This window comes from Lathamus discolor, chromosome Z (assembly GCF_037157495.1).
Source record: "Lathamus discolor isolate bLatDis1 chromosome Z, bLatDis1.hap1, whole genome shotgun sequence".
Classification (NCBI taxonomy): Eukaryota; Metazoa; Chordata; class Aves; order Psittaciformes; family Psittacidae; genus Lathamus; species Lathamus discolor.
The window spans coordinates 25,563,888-25,585,048 of NC_088909.1; the positions used below are offsets into that span (position 1 = coordinate 25,563,888).

The 21,161-nt window shown below is 54.4% G+C and overlaps 1 protein-coding gene across 1 annotated transcript in view; it reads left to right on the plus strand.

Moving 5' to 3' along the window:
• Positions 1-21,161, plus strand: part of LOC136005907 (hydrocephalus-inducing protein-like) — a gene marked incomplete at its 5' end in the record, with an annotated part of 47,045 nt that overhangs the window by 14,542 nt on the left and 11,342 nt on the right. The window contains 15 exons of the mRNA XM_065663797.1: positions 793-853; positions 2,125-2,360; positions 2,943-3,043; positions 4,317-4,320; positions 4,911-5,075; positions 6,448-6,600; positions 8,508-8,567; positions 9,389-9,627; positions 11,138-11,378; positions 13,479-13,622; positions 15,299-15,442; positions 16,172-16,485; positions 18,489-18,528; positions 19,237-19,446; positions 20,313-20,450. Coding sequence (XP_065519869.1) covers positions 793-853; positions 2,125-2,360; positions 2,943-3,043; positions 4,317-4,320; positions 4,911-5,075; positions 6,448-6,600; positions 8,508-8,567; positions 9,389-9,627; positions 11,138-11,378; positions 13,479-13,622; positions 15,299-15,442; positions 16,172-16,485; positions 18,489-18,528; positions 19,237-19,446; positions 20,313-20,450 — 2,250 coding nt within the window. The remainder of the gene's footprint in view (positions 1-792; positions 854-2,124; positions 2,361-2,942; positions 3,044-4,316; positions 4,321-4,910; positions 5,076-6,447; positions 6,601-8,507; positions 8,568-9,388; positions 9,628-11,137; positions 11,379-13,478; positions 13,623-15,298; positions 15,443-16,171; positions 16,486-18,488; positions 18,529-19,236; positions 19,447-20,312; positions 20,451-21,161) is intronic.

The window sequence follows — 21,161 nt, forward strand, 5'->3', positions numbered from 1 at the left end:
TGGTGGAGTCACCATCCCTGGAAGTGTTCCCAAACCGTGTAGACGAGGCCCTTAGTGACACGGATTAGTGGTGGGCTTGGCAGCGCTGGGGTGACAGTTGGACTTGATGATCTTAAAGGTCTTTTCCAGCGTAGATGATTTGACGATTCTGTGTTGGGTGGTTGAAGACGTGTTGCTCTTGGATGGGTCAGCTGGTGCCCTGGTGGTTGGCTGATGTTTTCCTCCAAGATTCAACTGTCCGCTCTGTTGAGCTGTTGCGGCTCTTGTCAAGGGATGTCTGGGGCTCCCCCGGCTTCGTGTCTCAAATTCCTGCCCCCATAACGCTTGCGTGGATCAAGATCTTCTGAGCAAGGTGTTCCTGTACTGCATGGGAAGAGCGGTTCCAGCTAAGAAATGCCAAAGCAGGAAAGCTGTGGCTGGGAAGGGTAGTTACATTGAGTGTGCTTTACTGGGGACACCCCTGTGTCCAACACATTACAGATGGGGAAACTGAGGCACGCAGCCATCACTTGTTTGGTGTCCTTCCTCAGGCCATCAACAACCTGGGGGCATACCCTGCATGACACTGTGCCCCAAGCCCCACAAGCAGCTATGGGCTGCTGACCGCTTTGCTTTGGCTGCCTCCCGTCCACCTGGATGCTGTGCTGAGCATGAGGGTGAGGGCTTGATGTGAAACCCCCTGAGGTTCTCAGGCTGGCTTTTACCCACCGGAACGGTAAGGAAAGCTGAAGGCTTTGCAGTTCTCTTTAACCGAGGCCATGTCTCCTCTGCCTTTGTCCTCACAGTGGCTGTGTCACTGGGCCGGCGTTTCATTTCAATGTATCGTCCCTCCGCTTCGGTGAAGTCTCCTTTGGTGAGTGTGCCCTGGGCTTGGGCTGCAGGGTGGGAGGTCTAGGCAGTATTTTGCCATCATGAGATCAAACAGAACCAGACAGAATGGCACAGAGCCAATTGAATGGTTCAAATAGAACGGAGGGAGTAGAAAGTCAGTGTTCTCTGGTGTCCCTCACAGTCAGTCCAGCCCCAATCTGCCATTCCTCAGCAACAGAATGACTGTGAAAGTCTTTCTTGTCCGCGGCCAACTGGAGAAGGGAGTTGAAGGCAAGTTGTAGGTGCCCTGGGTGAATTTTGCTGTTGTGAGGCAAGGGCACCATTTACCCACCTGACCGTTAGCGTGAGAAATCAATTAGTGCTGTGAGGCCAACTCGTTGTCAGCTCCCAGGTAACATGGCCAAGCAGTAGCTCCGCATTGGGCGCCCATGTCTTCAGACATGGGCTCCTCCTTCCCCACCAAAAGCCCAGCTCTGCTGACAGAGCTGGCGGCTGTGCACCCAGAGCTTCTCCACTGAGATGCAGATTCTGGTTCTCCACCTCAGTCTCGCAAAGGACTTCTCACTGAGATGGTCTCAAGTTTAAATGTGAACTCAACCCCCCAGATCAGCTGCGATTGTGTCAGTGGCTTCCATTATGGAAAGCAAGTACCAAAGCTGAAGCCATGTCAGCCTTTGTGGGGTAATGAAAGGCAGCATGGCCGTTTGTCCCCACTCCTTCGGGAGGGTGAGACACAGGTCCTGCTTGTTCTTGAGCAAGCATCAGGTTTGCCTCCAGTGAAGTGGGCCGTGAGCTGCCACAGGCTCAGTCTCGATTGTCCCAAACCAGGAGATGCACCGAGGTTCCTGTCTGGAGAAACTGCTTCAGAGTGCTCTGCATCATGCTGTGGCTGCCAATTTCATCTTTCCTTTCCTTTCCTGGATCATCTCTTTGATGACAACATACTGCTTTTATCTCTCGAAAACTGTGGGAGTGTTTGTGGAGTTCACAGGGACTTTTCTGGACTGACTTTTGAGAGTAAATGTTCTGGATGCACCGTCATGGTTGAGAAGGAATTGGTGCTGGTCTGGGGGAGGTGAGAGCTCCTCACAGTTAGAGACACTTGTGTCAGAGTGGCATTTCTGTGTGACAAGCGTAAAAGGGACCGTAATTGACGACGACTTCCTCACAGAGCTTCTCAATCAGCTGTAATTGCCATTGAAAGGAGGCAAACTCCAAGCGCAGTTTTATCACCGCAGGATGTCCACCCCAGGAGTCACGGGATAATAAACTCCTGTTGTGTCCTTTTCCCAGGCTTTCCTCGCACCCTGTGCTGCCGCCTCACTAACACTTCCTCGGTGCCCTTCAACTTCAACCTTCGCATTCCTGGGGACGGCTCGGGAGCACCCAGCGTGACCAGTTTTGCTCAGGTGTCAGACAGCACTGGTCCGTCGTGGAGAAAGCGAGCCCCAGGTGCCAAGAAGCCAGCTGAATTTACTATCAGGCCCTGCACAGGGACCATCTGCGCCAAGGGACACTTGGATATCCAGGTACGCGAAGAGTCCAGCCCTGTGTGCTTCAGAGGTGGAGCTGGAGCTTCGGTGGCATTGAGGGGGCTTTAGCACTGCTGGCTCTGAGCATCCTGCGAGTAAGAGTTGGGCACTAGTGTTGGGCTCTACATCTGCCCTGGCAATGCAAAGCGCATTCAGTAATTCAGGTATTGTCCAAAGACTTCTGTTACTGCCAGAGACTGTGCTCTACACATGAACCAGCAGAAGAATTAAAGGCAAACATCACAGAATCCTAGCCTGTTTTGGGTTGGAAGGGACCTTACAGCTCATCCAGTTCCAGCCCCCTGCCATGGGCAGGGACACCTTCCACCAGACGAGGCTGCTCCAAGCCACATCCAAACTGGCCTTGAACACCGCCAGGGATGGGGCAGCCGCAGCTTCTCTGGGCAACCGGTGCCAGGGCCTCAGCCCCCGCACAAGGAAGAACTTCTTCCTGATACCTCATCTTCCTCATATCTACTAAATCCTCCCTTTCCTTGCTGTGGAAGGAGATGTGGAGGGCACTGCATATGGCCGATGGGTTTTGGGAGTGATGAAGTATTTGATGCTCTTGTCTTCCAGGTCACCCTGTGCTCCAACACCGTGAAGAGATACAAGCTGGCCCTGGTGGTTGATGTGGATGGTGTTGGCAGAGAGGTGTTATCACTGCCCGTCAGAGCCAGGTACCAACGCTTCCCTTGCAGCCCCTCTTCTTTCCCTATGCATCTGCCAGAAGCAAGTGGTGCTGCCTTGCGTAGAGCTGGCTGGCTCCAGCTCCAAACGAGGAGCATTGCTCAATGAGCTAGTTCTGCCCAGCTAGACAGGAGAACAGCAGCGCATGGAAAGCAGTCCATGATGAGCAGCACTTGTGCTCAGGCACAGGCACGGCCCAGGGCCTTCTCCTACAGGAAACTGTGATTATATTCCTTATCGGCCTGCTCTGGGGGCTTGAGGTGTAATGTTTCCAAAGGGCCGCCTCTCCTCCTTCCTGCAAGTGTTGGACTTGTGCTGGGTTGTGGCCAGAATCCAGGACTGGTTTGGGCCACAGCAAGCAGCTGCTGCAAGCTGTTGTCTGCCTCAGTTAAGGAGGGGCCGTGCAGACGGGCAAGGGGCTTAGGGCAGGACTGGTGAGGGAAAAGTAAAGGCGAGATCTTGTGACAGACAAAGTAGTCCTTGGTGTGGAAGGTGAGCTCAGGTTTTTGTGCTTCCGTCTGGCTCTGCTGAGCATTGATGTTCTCGGAGTTAAGCTCAAAGTTGTTCTTGCTTCAGCCGCATTCAGGCCTGTTGTGCTGCGGTGGGCGTCAGTTCAACGGCAAGAGGGATGCATTTCACCGGTGCTGTTCCCTCTCCCGGGCAGAGTTGTGCAGTCAGTGCCTGGGCTGCAGTTGTGTAGAACAAGTGCAAATGGGAGCAGCTGGCGTGCGGACCCGTGGGGAAAGGAGCAAGGCAGCCACAGGGCCTGGGAGAGGGTTATCGCTCACGGCGCAGGGCAGGTGGTGGCCTGCACCCTGCGTTGCTGGGGTAAAGGGCTGGATTTCAGGCAGGGACACAGCGGTGTTTTCCCTGAGACACTGGAGTCTGGTGTTCCTGGAGCCTTGGCGAGCGCTGCTCCTCGGTGGGAAAGCTCCCTCAGAGCTCACACCTCGCTGGGGGCCATTGAGAGGGTCCTTGCGAGCCTCCTGGGGCAAAGGAGGGGCAAAGCTGACCTGGGACAGGGCACCGTGCTCTGCCTGGGCACTGAGCAGCTTTTGTGATGCTGAGACTCAGGGTCTGCCCCTCTTTTGCAAGAGGTTGTTGGGTAAAAAGAAGTTGAAGGCTGTTTCTCACTGTAGGCGTATCAAATGTCTATTTGACGGTGACAAATGGGTCGTGCTCCATTTGGTGCTCATTGAGAAGTAAACAAGTAAGAAACGCTGTGTCAGAATCTAATTCCCTTTTGCTCATCTCTCTGCCTAGATGTGTAATTCCCCCGCTGCGAGTGCTCCACCCGGCTCTGACCTTTGGACGATGCTCTCTCAAAGTCCCTTACCAGCAGATGCTGACCCTTGTGAACGACAGCAACCTTCCAGGCTGCTACTGGGCTCTTCCTCAGGTTTGGCATCGCATCTGCCTCCTGCCTCCAATGTCACCTAGGGGTTTGTTAGGGAAAAACCGGGTTTGGTTAAGATGTTGCTGGTTTGTATTCAACCCTAAAGGTTTGCTGGGAACAGGAAGCTACCTGAATGTCAACTCCAGGAAGCAGCTTAAACTCTCCAGGAAGCAGATTATATTCTAGTCTTCGGGATGCTTTCAATGCGGGAGAACTTGTAGGGTTGTGAAAAGCTGCTGCAAGGAGGCTGCCAGCACGGGACGGGGGGTTGTGGAGGCAGCAGCTGTTGGCCCCCCTCGGGATGCTGAACCCATACATGTCTTGCATCTTGAGTTGTGCCTTTCTGCTTTCTCCTAGGCATTTTTAGACACGTGTGTGAGTTGGCGTTGTGGTAGATGTTAAAGAGTTGAAAGTTTCCTCAAAGGTCAGTCTGAAGCCGTGTTTGGTTCTGTCCCTTATAGGAGAACAAGGATGCTGCTGCTGTGTGGTACTCCAGCCCTGAGCCCCGTGGGATTATCCAGCCTCAGAGCTCGGTGGAGATCCCGTTCACACTGGAAGTCCAGGTGACGGGAAAGCAGGACACCGTTGCTCGTGTTGCGGTGTTTGGGAGTAAAGAATCCCCACTGGTGAGTGCTGGGGCAGACGTGTGCCTTTGTGCCTCTCATCTTGGTGGGATGTAGAGCGTACAGGGGTTCTTCCAGGGAAAATGATCTATGGCTGTTGTCTACAAGGAAAGAAGGCATTCGTGGCATAAGCAACACTAATGCCTGGAGAAGGCATGGGACTGAGTGACCCTGTGCCCAGTCAATCCGTCCTCAAGGCGCTGCGCTCGTGCTCGGCTGCTGCTCGCAGCCCGCAAATGCTGGTCAAAACCTGGCTGGGTGTTGCCTGCACAAATGGGAGTTTCTGGGTGTCATTTCCTCTAGGTCTGCCTTATGGCTTGAGTGCAGCTTCGGGAGCTGGTAGCCACATCCAAGCTGGCCTTGAACAGTGCCACGGATGGGGCAGCCATAGCTCCTCTGGGCAGCCTGTGCCAGCCATAGCTCCTCTTGGCAACCTGTGCCAGAGCCTCACCACCCCTCACAGGGAAGAGCTTCTTCCCAGGATCCCATATTGATCACCACCCCCCCACCCCCGTCAATTTAGAGCCGTCCTTCCCTGTTCTGTCCCCGCAGGCCCTTATCCAAAGCCCCTCTCAAGGTTTCTTGTTGGCCCCTTTAGGCACTGGAAGGTGCTTTAAGGTCTCCCCAGAGCCCTCCCTTCTTCAGGCTCTACAAGCCTGGTTAAGGCTTGGGGTGTTTGGAGCTGGGGAAATCCCGCCAGACTGGATAAATTCTCATTGGTTTTAGTGATGTGAGAAGGGGGTTTAGCAAAAGGATCCACATTCCTCCTCCGCTAGTTTGTGCCCCTTCTGCAGGAACAAACTTTTGGGTCTCAGGCTGTCAGCAGAAAAAAATACTGCTCGAATGATGCAATTAGTAATGAATGTCTTGGTGCAATAAAGAAGTAATACCAGGAATGCACACAAGCACAAATGAGAGGCAACTAACTTGCATGATCTCTGCTGAGAAGAGCTTTGCTTCCAGCCTCTACTGGTTTTCACAGGAGAAGCTTTGGGAAGGTTGAAGAAGTTCCTGTGCAGTGTGGCTGTGCAGCCGCAGCAGTCAGGGAGGGTGGTTTATGGCATGATGGAGCAGTACAAGGAGCAGGCGTAGGCACAGAGTAGCGGAAGGAGAGCTGACAGCATGGAGGAGGTGTGAAAAGCATGCGTGGGAGATGGGGGTTCTGTATCCCCTCATAATGGGATCTTGTGGCTTTCAGATCCGCAGGGACCACTCCAGGTGCCACCTTTGCTCCAGCCTTCCTGTTTCAGCCTCACAACCCTGACAGCTTCAAACAGTCAGAATTCCCTCAGCCTACGAGCCCCCTTAGAGCTGTCCAGTCATTCTAAACTTTCCCTGTTGTTTTTTTCTCTTTCCTGCCTGCCTCCTGGAGCAGGAAATCCATTTATTGAGCACTGGAGAAGGACCAGTTGTCCACGTGCACCCAAGTGAGATAAATTTTGGCAGCATCCAAGTTCTACAAGATGCTTCCCGGACCCTTCACCTCTCCAATCAGTCTGTCATCCCTGCATCCTTCTCGGCAAAGATGGTAAGTGTCGCTGGGGCTGTTTTCCAGAGCAAGTGAGTGGCCCATAGCAGCCTGTGACTGGAGCACTTATTTCTATGCAACATTTCCACGTCACTGAGATGTGTCTGAGAGAGAAAGCCAGATGGTCCATCCGAGTGCAGCAAGAGGAGCCTGGCTCCGGGGGCACTTGTAGCTGGGGCACCCGTCAGTAAAACAGAGTTTGCAGAGATGTTTGAGCAGAAAGGAGTTCATTTCTGCAAGTTCTCCCTTTATTTTGTGGAAGGCGTTTAGCTGTGAGAGTCTTTGTTTTTGGAACTGAGAGGTCTGTCCTCAAGGCGCTTAGGGTGAAGTGGGTTTCACACCTCCTCGGGGGTCAAACCAGCTGGGTTGTTGCCCAGAAGCAGACTTGTAAGGGTTGTGTACCTGCAGAGCCTGTGTGCTCTGTAACATTGTAGAGCATGTGGCTGCAGAAAGAGGCTGTTTAATTCCTGGAGGCGGCAGGGTGGAACAGGCTGCGGAGCAGAAGGAGGTTGTGGGGTCTTCTGACAGGGGCTGATGCAGCCAGGAAGGGCTCGTGTGCTGGGTCTGGGGGGTGCTCCCCACCGGAGGGGCGTCTGTGAGGGGCTTGAGAGGAGGTTTGTTCTTCTGCAGGCTGGGTTGTTGAAGTTCTGGAGCCGCTTCACGCAGGCCTGTGGCTGGGGACTTGGTTGTGTCTGCGCATGAGGCATCCAGCAGGGTGTGAGAGCACAGGCTCAGCCCCCTGGGCAAGGAGGAGGGGGCTGAATTTCCCTCCTGCTGCTTTTCCAGGCGTTTGGGGGTTAAATAGAACCTCAAAGTGGGGGATTCGCAGGCAGCTTGCTTTGTCCGCACCATAAAAATCTGCTTTTGACCTCTGCAAAGAGCAAGCACCCCAGTGCCCTCAGCAGCTGCCTCCTTCAGTGCCCTTTCTTACTTGCTGGTAAGCAAAGCAATTGTTACTCTGCTCGTCAGGGGAAAGCAAACATGTCCTGTTGCGCTGTGCCTATTGGCAACTGAATTACAGAGGGTTAGAAGTCTTCAAGACAGCTGTGCTTCTAGAAGCAAGCTGAGAGCTTTTCCCAAAGGCAAAGCAGGAGCAGTTTGGTTCTTAAATGTTGCGCTTGGCAGCAGCTGGGCAAGCCGTAGCCGTGCCCTGGAGAGCCGCGATGCGCAGAGTGGTGTCCCTGGCCTCCCCAGCCTGGCAGGGAGGGCAGATGCGATCATGGAGGGGTGAGCTGTGGACAGGGAGCACAAATGGAGACAAGCTCTGCCCCTTGATCCCGTAAAACATCCCGTTGACGGTGCTCGGGGCAGAGGCTAAACCACAGTGGTCCCCGTGCTTGTGCTGAGGAGATGCTGATGCTGAGGAGGCAGGAGGAGGCCGGTTGTTGGCGGGAGCATGTAGCCAGCCTCAGGCTCTGATCTCCGCCTCCTGCAGGGCTCGGGGTGCTTTTGGGCTGTTTCCTGCCACTGGCTGTTTGTGTGGATAAGGAGCAGCTTTGAAATGAAGAACAGAGGGTCCCCCCCACCGGGAATGCTGAACCACCTGGGATAAGGCTCTGCAGCCAGCTGGTGCAGGACGGGGTTTATTTCCCCTTCATGAGCAGCCCTACGAGGACAGTGACTCAGCCTGACTGAGAATGGGAATGCTGTTGTTAGAGCTACGGCTCTCGCTAGAGCTACGGCTTGATCAAGTGCAGCTGCATTTGTAACGTGGAGTTCTGCTTCCTCTGTCACTTGTGCAAGGCCAGAGTGACCAGATCACTTCAGTGACTCATCTGTAAACAGATTCAAGAGAGCTGATTGTGGTGTCTCCTCAGTCATCCCTTGGGGCAGCTATCCGTCCCTTCCTCCCTCTCTCCTTCCCTCCCTCCATCCGTCAGCTGCACACTGCTGTCCATTGTAACCAGATTGTGGAAGCTTTCATTCACGATGGACGTCTGTGCTGGGATAAGATTCTGATTATCATGGTGACTTCTGAAGTGGTGGATCCCAGCCCTTACTGGTTACTCAGGAGCTCTGATGCCCAATAGTACAAGAAGCTGCTATAGGGTCAGAAATAGCCACTGTCTTTGTGCATGCAGTGCATGCAGCTACGGCATCATTTTGCGGCGCACTCAAGGATAAGCAAGTAGCAGAGATGTTATCAGAGGTTGGGTATTTGTCTTGAAAGTGGGGGTATTTTGTAGCGTGGCTCCAAGAGGTTTCTTGTCTCTGAGACACAGGCTGGATTGGGGGCAGGCAGAAGCTGACCTAGAAACCCAAGGGAATGTGTCTCGGCAGAGCCTTGTGGCCCTGGCAGGTCTCCTGTTCAGCAGTGCACGGTGCTGCCCCTTGGAGCCAGAGCAGATGCTGACTGAAAGAATGAGGAGAGGATGCAAATCGTCCTCCCCTGGCCTGGGCTGTTGGCGTGGGCTGTTGGCCTGGGCGGGCCCAGCAGGGCTGTGCTGGGTCACGCCAGGGAGTTGAAGGTCTGGCTCCGTCGAGACCCCCATCCTCATTCCTCAGGAATAGTTTCTGGGGTACAATTTTCTGGCGGGCTTGTTGCCAAGCTTTGATAAATGAGCTTTGTCAGGGAGCAGACTCTCAGATTCACGTTTGGAGCGGAGCTCTCAGGGCTCCTTTCCAAGCGAGCTGCCCTGTGTCAGCACGAGCCAGAGAAGCTGTACATGAATGTCAGTGGAATCTTCACACCCACTGGCTCGGTGTGAACGTGTTGCCTGGGCAGGCCTTGGCTGGTGGCAGCCAGGTCCGTGGTTTCCGTCCTAAATGAGTGTTGTTTGTCTTCCAGGCTGGTGCAGACTCGTGCTGGACCGTTGGACCCAGTCAGGGAGTGATCCCTGCCAAGGCCGAGGTGTCTCTGGCTGTCACTGCAAACTTGGATGACACGGAGCAATTCAAGGACGAGGTGGTGCTGTTCATTGAGAACAGTCGTGCCTACGTCATCCCCGTCCAGGCTGTTGGCGTTGGCACCACGATTGTCATTGACAAACCCTTTGGCCCGGAGCTCAACCTGGCGCCCTGCTTCAGGTAGGGAATCTCTCAGCTCCCACTTCCCCATGGGCTCAGCAAGGAGGAGTTCTGCTGCAGTCCCTCAAGCTTCTTCAGTGCTCACAGTCCTGGCTCTGCTTCCCTGAAGCCACAGGGCTTCCTTTGGAAACATTTTATGGCCATCTGCAAGTCAGTAGGTACTCTGAAAGCCACCGAGCTGGAGAGCAGTTGCTAAGTTGTTGCTGAATTGTCTTTAGTCATAATCCATTTGTCTCCTCACTTTATCAAACAAAGATTTGGAGGAAGAGAGCAGGTCCTGGAAGCCTCCAGCTGAGAAATGCTGCCTTACAAGTACAGACATGTTTCTCTCTGCAGTGATATTGCTTGCTTTGCCATTCCGTCTGGAGTAAGATCTCAGAGCAGCAGCAAGCCTGGGCAGTAGCTTGTTAGCAGCTCCTCGACTGAATGAATGGCGCTGGTTTATTTCCCCTCTGGCCAGGAGCCCTGGAGGAGCAGCAGAATTTCTTTGCCCTGTGTCATCCCCCAGTTGGCTCCTCTCCCCCACTCCGTGCCCGGTTGCTCTTTATTAGACGTGGTGGCTCTTCCCTGGTTTCTCCTGCCTGCTTCCCGAGGCACGGGCAAGCGAGTGTGGATGCAGGACCAGCTCTGGAAGGGGGAGGAAGTGTGGAAGTGTGGAAGTCTGCTGAGGTGGAGTGGGATAAATGAAGAGTCTCGATTGAAATTGGTGAGCTGGAAGGAGAGGATTCAGTGGTCCCAAGGTGTGTGTCTGAAACCAGTCATGTTCTTGGAGACAGGAGGAAAAAAGTGCTGTTTGCCTTGTGTTGGAGACCTCCTCAGAGAAGAAGAACAGTCTTCTTGGGGTGGCTCTTCCTTTCTGTGGCTGCAAAGAGGGTCCGTGGTGCTCCGATACCTGAATTCTTGGGGTAGAAAGAGCAGCTTAATCCTACCTTAAGTACTTGGGATAGATTTGGAGAGGTAAAATACGCACCCACGAGCCCTCCACGTACGCAGGGACATCGCAGGGAGGCTGATGCTTGTCCAGAGTTTCCTGTGCTCAGTGCAGCCACAAGCTGGCTGCACAATGGAGGGGACAGTGTCCGTGTGATTCATGTAGCTGTCTTCTGCCCCCCTTTATGTCTTTGCCCGCGGGCTCAGTTTGGAGCTGTTGCCATTGCTGTCGGCTGCAGAGCCGCCACCAGAGGGTGGTACGTTGGGGGCAATGAGGGTTGGATGCTCCCTACGAGACGCCTCAGAGGCATGAACAACAGCTCCCAAGGGGAAGGTGGAGTGGCAGCGAGGCTGTTCCTCCAGCTACTTGCATGTGGGGCCGGCTCTTTACGAAGCTCTTCCTTGCTGGAAGGGTGCCAGCAGAGCAGCTGCTGGATGGTGACAAACCTAGGGGCAGCCAAGGTCTGGCTTTTGGTGAAGCCGAGTGTGCAGTCAGGTCGTGCCCTCAGGGTGCTGAAGCTGGGTGACCAGTGGCAAATAGCAGCTCCCCTGCCATTTTGTGTCTCTGCTTCTCCTCTAGCCTGGATCCCTGCTGTTACCGCTTCAAGATGACAAACAAAGGACGACGCACCCATCTGCTCTATTGGACCACAGAAGGTGGCACCACACTTAAGCAGCGCAAGCGTCTCCCTCGCATCAGTAAGAGCAAGGGCAAGGTTTCCTCCTGTGGCCCCGTGCTGAAGCTTCAGCCGCTGAGGACGGAGCTGATGCCCGGCCAGACAGCGGAGGTGGTGCTGAAAGGCTCCTGCAGCACCCCTCAGGTGAGTTCTGCATCAGGGCATTTCTGCAGCCCCTTGACATTTGCCTGAGCAAATGGGCAAGTGCTTCTGAGAACCTGGTTTCCTGCCATAAGTTACCGTGGCAGCACCAGTTGCTTTCCATGCTCGCCACCGTCAGTTGCTGAGGCTTTTTGAGTTCCATGGCTACCATAAAGCCAACTTGGTGGTAGCAAAACATGGCCTGAAGGCACTGTCGCCCCAGGCTCTGTCCAGCATGGCCTTGTACCCTGCCAGGGATGGAGCATTCACCACTGCTTTGGCAACCTGTGCCAGTGCCTCACCATCCTCACAGTGAAGAACCTCTTCCTTGTATCTAACCTGAACTTGCCCTGTTTGAGTTTAAGTCCATTACCCCTTGTCCTGTTGCTGCAGTCCCTGAGAAGAGTCCGTGTCCGGCATCCTTGTAGGCCCCGTTCAGCTAGTGGAAGGCTGCTCTGAGGTCTCCCCGCGGTTTCTCTTCTCCAGGCTGAGCAGCCCCAGTTTTCTCAGCTGGCCTTAAAGTTAGAGGTAGACTGGGAGCCCAGGCAGAAAGTAACTAAAGAAATGGGCAGTTGTCTGTGTGGGGAAGCAGCGAGTGAAACAAAACACCCAGGAAGGTAGGGAGTGTCTGGGAGCAGCATTGATTTTCCTCTGTAGACAGACACGGGCCGGGAGCTTGTCCGGCCCGGAGACCGGGACGAGAGAAATGAACCCAGTGTGCCAGCTCTAATGATCCGAATGATGTCCGTCCACATGGGAAAGTGTTCTGGGGATCATTAGAACTGAGAGCTTGACTTGTGTCAGTATTCCCATCAGCGCTCGCCCCGCTCCCTCAGCCAGCCCCCGTGTGCCGAGGGCAGGCAGGTCTTGCAGCACCCTTGGGTTGCAGCTCAGAGGGGCAGATTTCAGCAGGGTCACTGAGTGTTCTCCTCCCTGGACCCTTCTCTCCGGGGGAAATCCAGCTCTGCAGAGGAGCTGCCGTCTGACCCCGGTGTGCCTTCCCTGGCTCCAGGAGCACTGGGCACAAGTGTTTAAGTGAATGGGGAATAAATGTGCATTAAGCTCCTGCTGCTGCTAGAGTTTGAGAGGTGTTTTAAAGGATTGCCTGAGTGGTAGCTTGAGGAAGACTTGATCCCTCAGCTGGTTGACTCCGATGGGACTGTCCGTGTGCAGTCCTGAGCCCATGAGGCTTTGCTGAAGAGGGAAGAAGGAACCAGAAGGGAAATGGTCAGGCCACTGGTGAGGGTGCCTTCCTGGAAAGCCAAATGGGCATCTGTGAGCTCAGCTGTGGCTACCTGGCTCGTGCAGTCCAAGCCAAGAGCCTGGGACTGGGTCTTCCACCTTCCCTAGGTCTCGAGAACTTCATACTCTTGAGGCTGGTTAGAAGCCCAAGACCCTGTGGTGCACGTGCAGCACAGGTGATTCTGACGTCTCTAGGCTCTGAGGAGGAGTTGGGTTGTGGTGGTCTATCAGAGGGAAGAGAGAGGAAAAAAGGGAGGAATGTGGGGAAGTGAAACCATGAGGAGGAATCAGGAAAAGTCTTGGATGTAAGAGCATCCAGCTTAAGTAGAGGGTTTTCATGCCAGGTTGAAGACATCTCTTTCCTGGGGAGGTTTGTTTTACAGGCAGGTCTAGGGGGACACAGTACATCCTAGGAAGGCAGGCTGTCTGTCTGGGGTTTTCCCAGGGATCCTTTCCACTAAACTTGCAAGGGAGGATTTGCTGGCATTGATCCTTCTATCCCCTGTTTCCCTTCATACAGTCTGGTTTGGTTTTTTTTCATGAGTTCCTACAGTTTTCGGTAAGCATTTTGTTTGGCAGTGGGACAAAGCAAAGCAATAACCGTTTGGGCAGGGATTGTTCTGAGAGCTGTAGGCAGCACAAGACTCCTGAGGGCCTTTTGTGGTGGTTGGGTTGTAACACGAGGGACGCGTGAGTGCAGAACAAAGAGGATGCAGCTTATAAAGAAGAGAGGGCTCCTGAGGAGACCAATGGCTGTAACTTCATGCAGTAATGGGGCGTGTGGGTGGGCGGCTCAAAGATGCAGTGTGTTTTGTGGACACCCTGATAACACCCGCTGGGGGCCGTGTGGCTCGCATGCAGGTGGTGAAGGAGAAGCTGCTGTGTCACGCCATCGTGGGCAAGGAGGGAGTGAAGAATCTGATCGTGCAGGTGGACGTCACGTGCGAGTTCATTGCTCCTGCTCTGCAAATATCCAGCAGAGAAATCACTTTCCGGGTGGAGAAGGTGAGTCTCTGCATTGCATCCTGGCACTGACTGGTGTGGCTGGGGTGTGCCTGTGTCCTAAGGAGGAAGTTCTCCAAGTCCACAGAGCTTTGGCTGTTGACTTGAGCCAGGCCCAGCTTTTGTCATGAATGCCGAGATCATTATTTCACCCCTGTGGGGCTGGGGACAGTCTCCGCAGCTCTATTCTGCCCTTCTCGAGGTGCAGACAGAATTGAGCTGCTGAGCCAAGGGCACGGGCTGAGGTGTGGGACCCGTGAGAGCAGCGTGGGCTTTGGAAGAGCCACTTGCTGTGCTGGGGCTGCAGGTGGAGAGCAGATCCCTCCTCACCCTCCCTGAGGTGGTGGTGAGAGGAGTGAGGATGCTGCTAGAGATGAGGCTGTTCTCTAAGTTGAGCCAGGTAGAACTGAGATTACAGCTGCTCTGGCGAGGGGGAGCATGCCCCCCTCTAGAGAGACGCCAGTGTCTGTAGTCAGGGTTTTGAGGATCTTCCAAGGTGTGGTGATGTCCGAGCAGCGATCGTGTAGGGAAGCTGAGAAAAGCTGAGATTCCTGTCAACTCCTCAAGCTGATGAGGAAAAACTGGCATCTCTTGCGCCTCTTTGCCTTCCCTGCCGTCGGTATGGGTGCTGCCTCTTTGCCTTTCCCAAGCCTCACCTTCTTCAAAGGACCCACGAGTGCCCTTCAGCTGCAGCGATGAGAGCACCAGTGCAACGTGTGTGCCCTTTAGTGTCTGGATCCCGACTCCTGCATCACCTTTCCCCGTCGCGTGAGGTGTCTGAAAAAGAGCAGATAGCTCATGATTTAGTTTCTGCGGTTTCAGGTCTCTCCTCCACTTCCCAGGCTTCCAGAGAAGCACAAATCCTGTGAGCAGGCAGTTCACATCTAATCAGAAGCTTTTCAGCTCCCCCTGATGTCTGCCTGTGGTCTGCTTGATGCCACATGCTCCCATGTGTTGCGTGCTGCGACACTGCAGGAGTTGGATGCCAATGCATCCACAATTAGTTTCCCAAAGACTGTCTAGTTTAGATAAACCATGCAGGAAGCGCGGAGCAATGCATGGACAGGAGGAAAAGGCTTAGGCTGAGCTTAGCTTTGAGGCTGCAACATCTTGTCAGTGGAGCAGGGGCAGCAGGTTGTGGCCAGACTGTTGAGGTTTGGAGCTGTCTGCATGTGCCCGTGAATGTTCAAAGCTGACCTCGGGCTGCTGCAGGCTGTCCGCTGCAGGCCATATCCTGCTTGCTTGCCTCCTCTGAGCAGCATCACTGCCTTGCGGGCCTGGCAGAGCTGATAGGGTGGTAAGAAACTACTGTATGGGAGTGGAAATGGCCTTGTGCCTTGTGCCTGTGTGTGCTCTCTGGGCAGGAGAGGACACACAACTGGAGCCAGAGTGGGTTCACTTTCTGTTTTGGATCTTGCTGAAGCAGCTGCCTCCTCTGGGGGGCTGCTCCCTCATCTGTACGCGAGACTGTTTCCCTGTCCCCTGGGGAAGGCTGTGGGTTCTAAACGCGAAAGCGTCTGCTAGAGTTGGAGGACAAACTTTGCAGAGGGGTAGAAACCAATCAAAAGAGTAAATAGAGATGGATGCACTTTTGGGGTTGGAAAATTTGAAATGCGTCTGAAGGGGAGGAGGTCCATGGCCACTTCAAGGTCATTTTTTCTTGTCTCCTGTTTCTGTAGCACCCCGGTGATGTCCTGGCTGTGATGTACAAGCCTCTCTCTGTAAAGAACATGTGCTCGCTGCCCCTCAGCGTGGTCCTTGCCTTAGAGCAGCCCTTCTCCATCTGCACTGCGGACCAGCAGCCTCTCCCTGCAGATGCTCAGGTGAGCAGCCCCGGACTTTGTTGCTGCTGGGCTTTGAAGAGGGATGAACGTGGTGGTGTGTCTCTGTTGGGAGGTCCTCCACGATGGAAGTGTGTTCTGTAGAGTCTGCAGTAAAGTGGCCCAAGCTAAATCAGATGTGAAACGAGCTGCTGAAGGAAACAGAATGCCATCTGAATCGGGAAGAGACCTCCTGGCTTGAAGACAGGCGGAGGAGGGAGCAGGCACCCAGCTGTGGGCAAGCTGTAGGAAAGGTGTCTGCTGGAAGGCATGCCAGCTCTCCAGCAGCCATCCTCAGATAAGCTGGGGAACAGCTTGCTGTCTTTGAGGGCAGCCCTGCCTTTGGGAAGGCTGAGGTAGGCTTCTCCAGCTGCTGTCTGGCTCCTGCCCTGGTGTGTGCGGAAGGTGTTGGGCATGGGCTCTGCAGTGCACGTGTTGTCAGAGGTGCAGCCACCGCTGTGCTGCAGGCTAAAGGAGTTCCTCCAGAGGGCGAAGGCCTGGGTACCAGAGTGCTGCTTTGGTTGTGTTTAGCAGGTGGCTTCTGCGGCTCCAGAATTCAGGAGACCAACGTGGATTTCCTCTTGTATTGGTGCAGAGCACAGAACCGTGAGCCTCAGGCAGCTTCAGAAAAAAGTGCGGTGCTTGGTCAGACAGCGTGAAGAAAATGAAGGATGAAGCGAGAAGCCCGTGTTGGGGTCACACGTTGAACATTTTCTCTTCATCTCCTTGCAGCCCATGAAGCTGAGGACAGGGGAGGAACTTCAACTCTGCATCGGATTTAACCCTGCTTATGAGGAGGATTTGCTTATCCGGGCAGCGGAGAAGGCTCTGAAGATCAAGTTCCTGGAGCATCCTCACGAAGAGCAGGTCACCGTCCGGGGAGAAGTCTACTTCCCGAATCTCCAGATCCAGAGCACGGCCGTGGACTTTGGCTGCATCTTGAATGACAGCAAGGATGTGCGTTACATGGAGATGACCAACTGCAGCCCACTGGTTGTCCAGTACCACTGGGCATTCCTGAAGGACAGCCAGGTGAACCCAGTGAGGTATGCGCACCTCTCCCTCTCCTGGAAGCTCTTCTTCCTGATGTCCTGTTTGTGGTTTGCAAAGCCCGAGGCCATTTGCCTGATCTGCCAAATTGTTTTCAACCTTCCCTTGAGGAAATCACACCTCTGAGTTGTGCTCAGCCAAGGTGCTCAGGGAACAGGTGATCTCCGCCGGTTTGATGCTGGGAAGGAGACAGCATTCTCCAGCCAAGCTGGGACTGTAGGACACTACTGACCCTTTTCACATAGCCATAAGCTGGAGTCCTGCTTTATCTCTGCAGCTGCAAAGCCATGCTTCGGCACTTGGAGAAGCGGATGTAGAAGGTGTCCTTCCCTGCTAAGCCCATCTGTTGTCATTTTGTACTAAGATCCTACCCAGGCACTGCCATCAGAGTGACACACTGCTGTCGCAGTCCCTTGCTCTGCTTTGCTGTAGGCCTGTATGGGTTCCTGGGGGCAGGAGGGCTGATGTAGAAAGCTGCTTTCTCAGATCTTCGTGGCCTGAGGCAAACAGCCCCTTGAAGTGAGTGTTCATCTCTTGAACTGCACGTCACATTCACAGAAGAGCTATGTAGAGTTTTAGTGAGGAATGGCAGGTTCTGCTGTGACTTTAGGTCCAGCTGTAGATGCTGGAGGGAGCCCTTGTATGGACATCCCTGGGAAGGAGGACCATGCAGTGGTGGTCTATGGTTTCCAAGGCCAAGAGCAAACTTGTAGTGGTGCTGAAGCACATCTAGAAGCACATTCCTAGTGTTCCTTCTGCTGCGGCTTCTCTGCATAGCACAAAAGTCTGCTCTGGGCAGTTTGAAGGACGGTAGCAAATGGTTTTCCGTAATGCCCTAGGAAACGCAGCAAAGTTCACCACGTGGCACTGAAGCGCTGTTATTACAAACAAGGGAAACGATCAAGAAGCAGCTGTGTGAAGGGAATTGGGATCTGACTCGGAGGAGGTGACCTCTTGGGAACTGGAGATGAGCTGTGGCTATTAGGAGGGCTTGGGGGAGACGACCAGGGCACTGGGGCACTCCGGGGCGCTCAGCAGACACCATGAGATGCTGTGTGCCAGAGCTGGAAATGAAGATGGTCTCCAAGGTGTTACCACCAAACACTCAAAGTGTTCATTAGGAGCCTGCAGAAGGGCAGCGTGTCAGATGTTATTTCTGGTCCACACTAAGCACTGTTGGTATTCTAAATCATCAGCTCTAACTCAGTCTGACATGGAGGGAATCAAGCATCAGGTCTCATGAAGGGGAGATCAAAGACTGGAACTTTCCCTACCTGGGACCTTGCTGGAGCTGGTCATCAGAGACTCCCAGGATCAGTCGCGCACGTTTATTTTGGTCAGGAGAGAAAAATGCTGTTTCTCTGCCTCAACAAGACTTTGTGTGTTTACATTTTTTTCTTTCTAATTGTCCAGCCCGTTCTTTCCTCCTTGCTCTTTGGTCATTGCTGCTACCTGGGGCAGAGTGATCATATGAGCAACACAATCCAACTGTTGCTGTGTGGCTGGACATAGGCAGTGTAGACCAACGTGTGCCCTTTCTCTGACGTCTGACTGTTGCTGTGTGGCTGGACATAGGCAGGGTAGACCAACGTGTGCCCTTTCTCTGACTTCTGAGGCACGAATCTCTCCTGGTTACTCTTGTTGTAGACCCACGTGGTTAGAGACAGACTAACCCTAAGCCTCAGCCCTTGGACCTCTGAGAGCTCAAAGCTGAGCTAAGCCTTTGCACCAAGGTGTTTTCTCCAGTGACGGAATGGATCTTCAGAATCACGCAGCAGGAGATAGCAGATCTGGAGGCAAGCAGTTGCCAGCTGCCTGCAGCGCTGCTATGGCAGTTTCATTGCCAGGCGTTGACCTGCTCCATCCCAGTTTTGGAGCTCATTGCTGAGCTCACACCACTGATGCCCCCGCAGGGGCACCATCCTGCCGAGGAGCTGCTGTGCAGACTTCCCTCCCTCCCACTGCAAGGTCCCTGAGCAAAGGTCTGTTCTTTTTCCAGGTTCATGGAGACAGAGCCCCTCGCCTTGGGTGTGGAGGAGGTAAGTGGGAATCTGTCTCACTTCCACATTTCCAGTGTAGCAAGCAGTTACATACTCCCACTCCCACTGGTGTCCTGGGTGCTGCTGCCAGAGTGGCCTCATGTCATAACAAGCGCATCGCTGGTCATTGGAGAGGCCACATGGGAGGTGTTATAGGGCTGGTCAAGAACACTCCTTGTGCGGCAGCTATGGAGGACTTTATCCATCTTGGTCCTCATCTAGTGGTGGGTAAGAAATTCCTGCAGCAGCATTTGCTGCGGCAGCATTTGCTGCGGCAGCAGTTGCTGCAGCATCTGGAGAGAGCAGGATGTGAATCAGAGACAGGGAAAAGCATGAGGAGTGCGAGGAGCTGGGCTGGATCCTGCCCCCGGCTCCACAGGCTCTCAGCTCCCAGTCTCGTGTTCTTCTGAGGGCAGGAAAAGGTGTTTTTGAAGGCAAGTTCTGCAGCAGAGAGAATTTCTTGCTGCCAGGAGACACCACAAATGAATGTAGTGTATTAGCTACTGCATTAATTGGGACTGTGGGAGAAGGTTTTCCCCATGGTCTCTCCGTTGGTGAGTGGAACGGCTGCAGTGTGAGATGAGGATGATGTTGCCTGTGTTTGAGGAAGAGGCCCCTGCAGCCACGTCTGTCCTTTGGCCCAAGCTGAGGCTGCTCTCCTGCATCAGTCCCGTGCTCCACGTGTGGATCTCTCCTCCCTGCCTGCAGGTTTTCGATATCCTGCCGCTGCACGGTGAGCTGCAGCCGGGCCAGAGCCAGCGCGTCTCCTTCTCCTTCTTCGGCCACGCCAACACCGTCAGCCAGGTCACGGCGCTGTGCAGGGTGGAGGGAGGCCCGAGCTACGAGGTGGCTCTGCGTGGGGAGGCCTCGCGCATCAGCTACCTCCTGGACACCACCGAGATCGACTGCGGGCTGCAGGTACCGCACGCTGCTCTTGTCAGTGCTCCTTGCCTCCAAGCATGACCGGTGGGCTGCTGCCCACCCGGGTCCAGGGCTCTCCCCCCTTCCCAGCTGCTTCGCTGGCTCTGTGGCTTGGAAGTCCAACGTTTGGGGGATACCTCCAAGCTGGCGTTTAATGGCCATCTCCACCCCAGCTCAGCCCAAAGCTGGGAATCCCTCCTCTAACTAACGCTGCCTCCTGGGGCAGGCAGGATCCCAGTGGTGATCTGCAGAGGGATGTGTCCCTCAGACATCCATCCGCTGATCTGCTCCTAAAGCCCAAATGAGGTGCTCTCTTTTAATGCTCCTGATTCATCAACCAAGGAGGCAGCTGACCTGGGCTTCCAGTCACCGTAGCCGGATAGAATGTCCCCGAATAACCCTCACTGTACTTCTTTCCGGTTACAACCCCCACAGCTGTTTCCAGCTGTTGGCCCTGTGTGCGTTGCCCTCTCTCCCTCCCTTTTGGCTTGTGTTGTGCCCACAAATACTTGTGTGCAGGTGCCTTTTCTCCTGAAGTGCCCCAATGCCTCCTCCTGTGTTTCAGCTCGCAGTTGGGTGACACCTTCACGTGCAGAGAGCTTGTGTCCCCTACTTGCTTTATTACTGATCTTTCCATGGTTGCTATTGCACCTCTGCCACAAATAGCTGTTCCTGTGTAGGGCCCAGGGGTACCCTGTGGCCGCGGGCTGCCCAGGCTAACCCAGAGAGCCCAGTGCCCATCTCTCCTGTGCGCTCTCTGCTTCTGGGCTGTGTTCCTTTGCTTTCAACCCGATGGAAGAGGAATGAAATTCTTGGCAGCAGACGTGTGCCTGTAACTTCCTGCTCTTCTGTCCTCTGCTCAGGTGTTTAACAAAGTCATGGAAGCAGCGCTGACCCTGCAAAACAGCGGGAAGCTGGGATTTGCCTTTGCGGTGCTGAGCCCCGGCACAGGCACTGCAGCCAGCCCTCTGCCTGGCGTGCCCCTGGTCGTGCCCAGCAGGGTGAGTAGCACAAGGGCTTCACCCGGCCTGTGTCAGGCTGCCCAGGAGAGCGCTTTGGGGGAAAACAGGGGGAATGAACACACAAGCCCCGTCCAAAACCAGCCAGGAGAGACAGGGCTGTGAGCGACTGTTGCAGAGGCAGAGGAGGTCCATCGAGCAGAATCCTAACGGAGCCCCTGATTGTCCTTGGGCGCCGCTGGCTCTGCTGTCCTACAGCAAGCACCAGTGGGAGGCACGAGTGCTCCGGGAGCTCTTTGGAGCTGAGTGCTGAGCTCTCTGGTTGTGCCATCACTGGAGCATCACTCCATCGCAGCTTGTCATCCTGCCTGGGTGTCTTAGAGCTGGAGCAGTGTTCCTGTCTTGGTGCCCTTTTGCGATGGGAAGAGGAAGCCAAAGGGCCAAGTGGCTTCCACCTTCCTCAGTGCCTGTCCGTCTGAGGGGTGACATGCTGATGTCCTCTCCTGCAAGCTGCTGCCAGGAGCTGCTGGCCCTGCTGGAAGCAGAGGCCCTTCTCCGTTCTTCCAGAGCAGCTGGTGAAAGAGCTTTGGTTTGTTGTGCCTGGCTCTGGCTAGCAGAGGGTAACCCCTGTGAGCAGAAGAGCAGTGAGACTCAGGCGTTTGGATACAGGAAAGCTGGAGGTGGTGATGTCTGATGTTTCCTTATGTATGAGAACCTGTCTTGTGTTCTCAGCGCGTCTGTCATGTGAGCCAT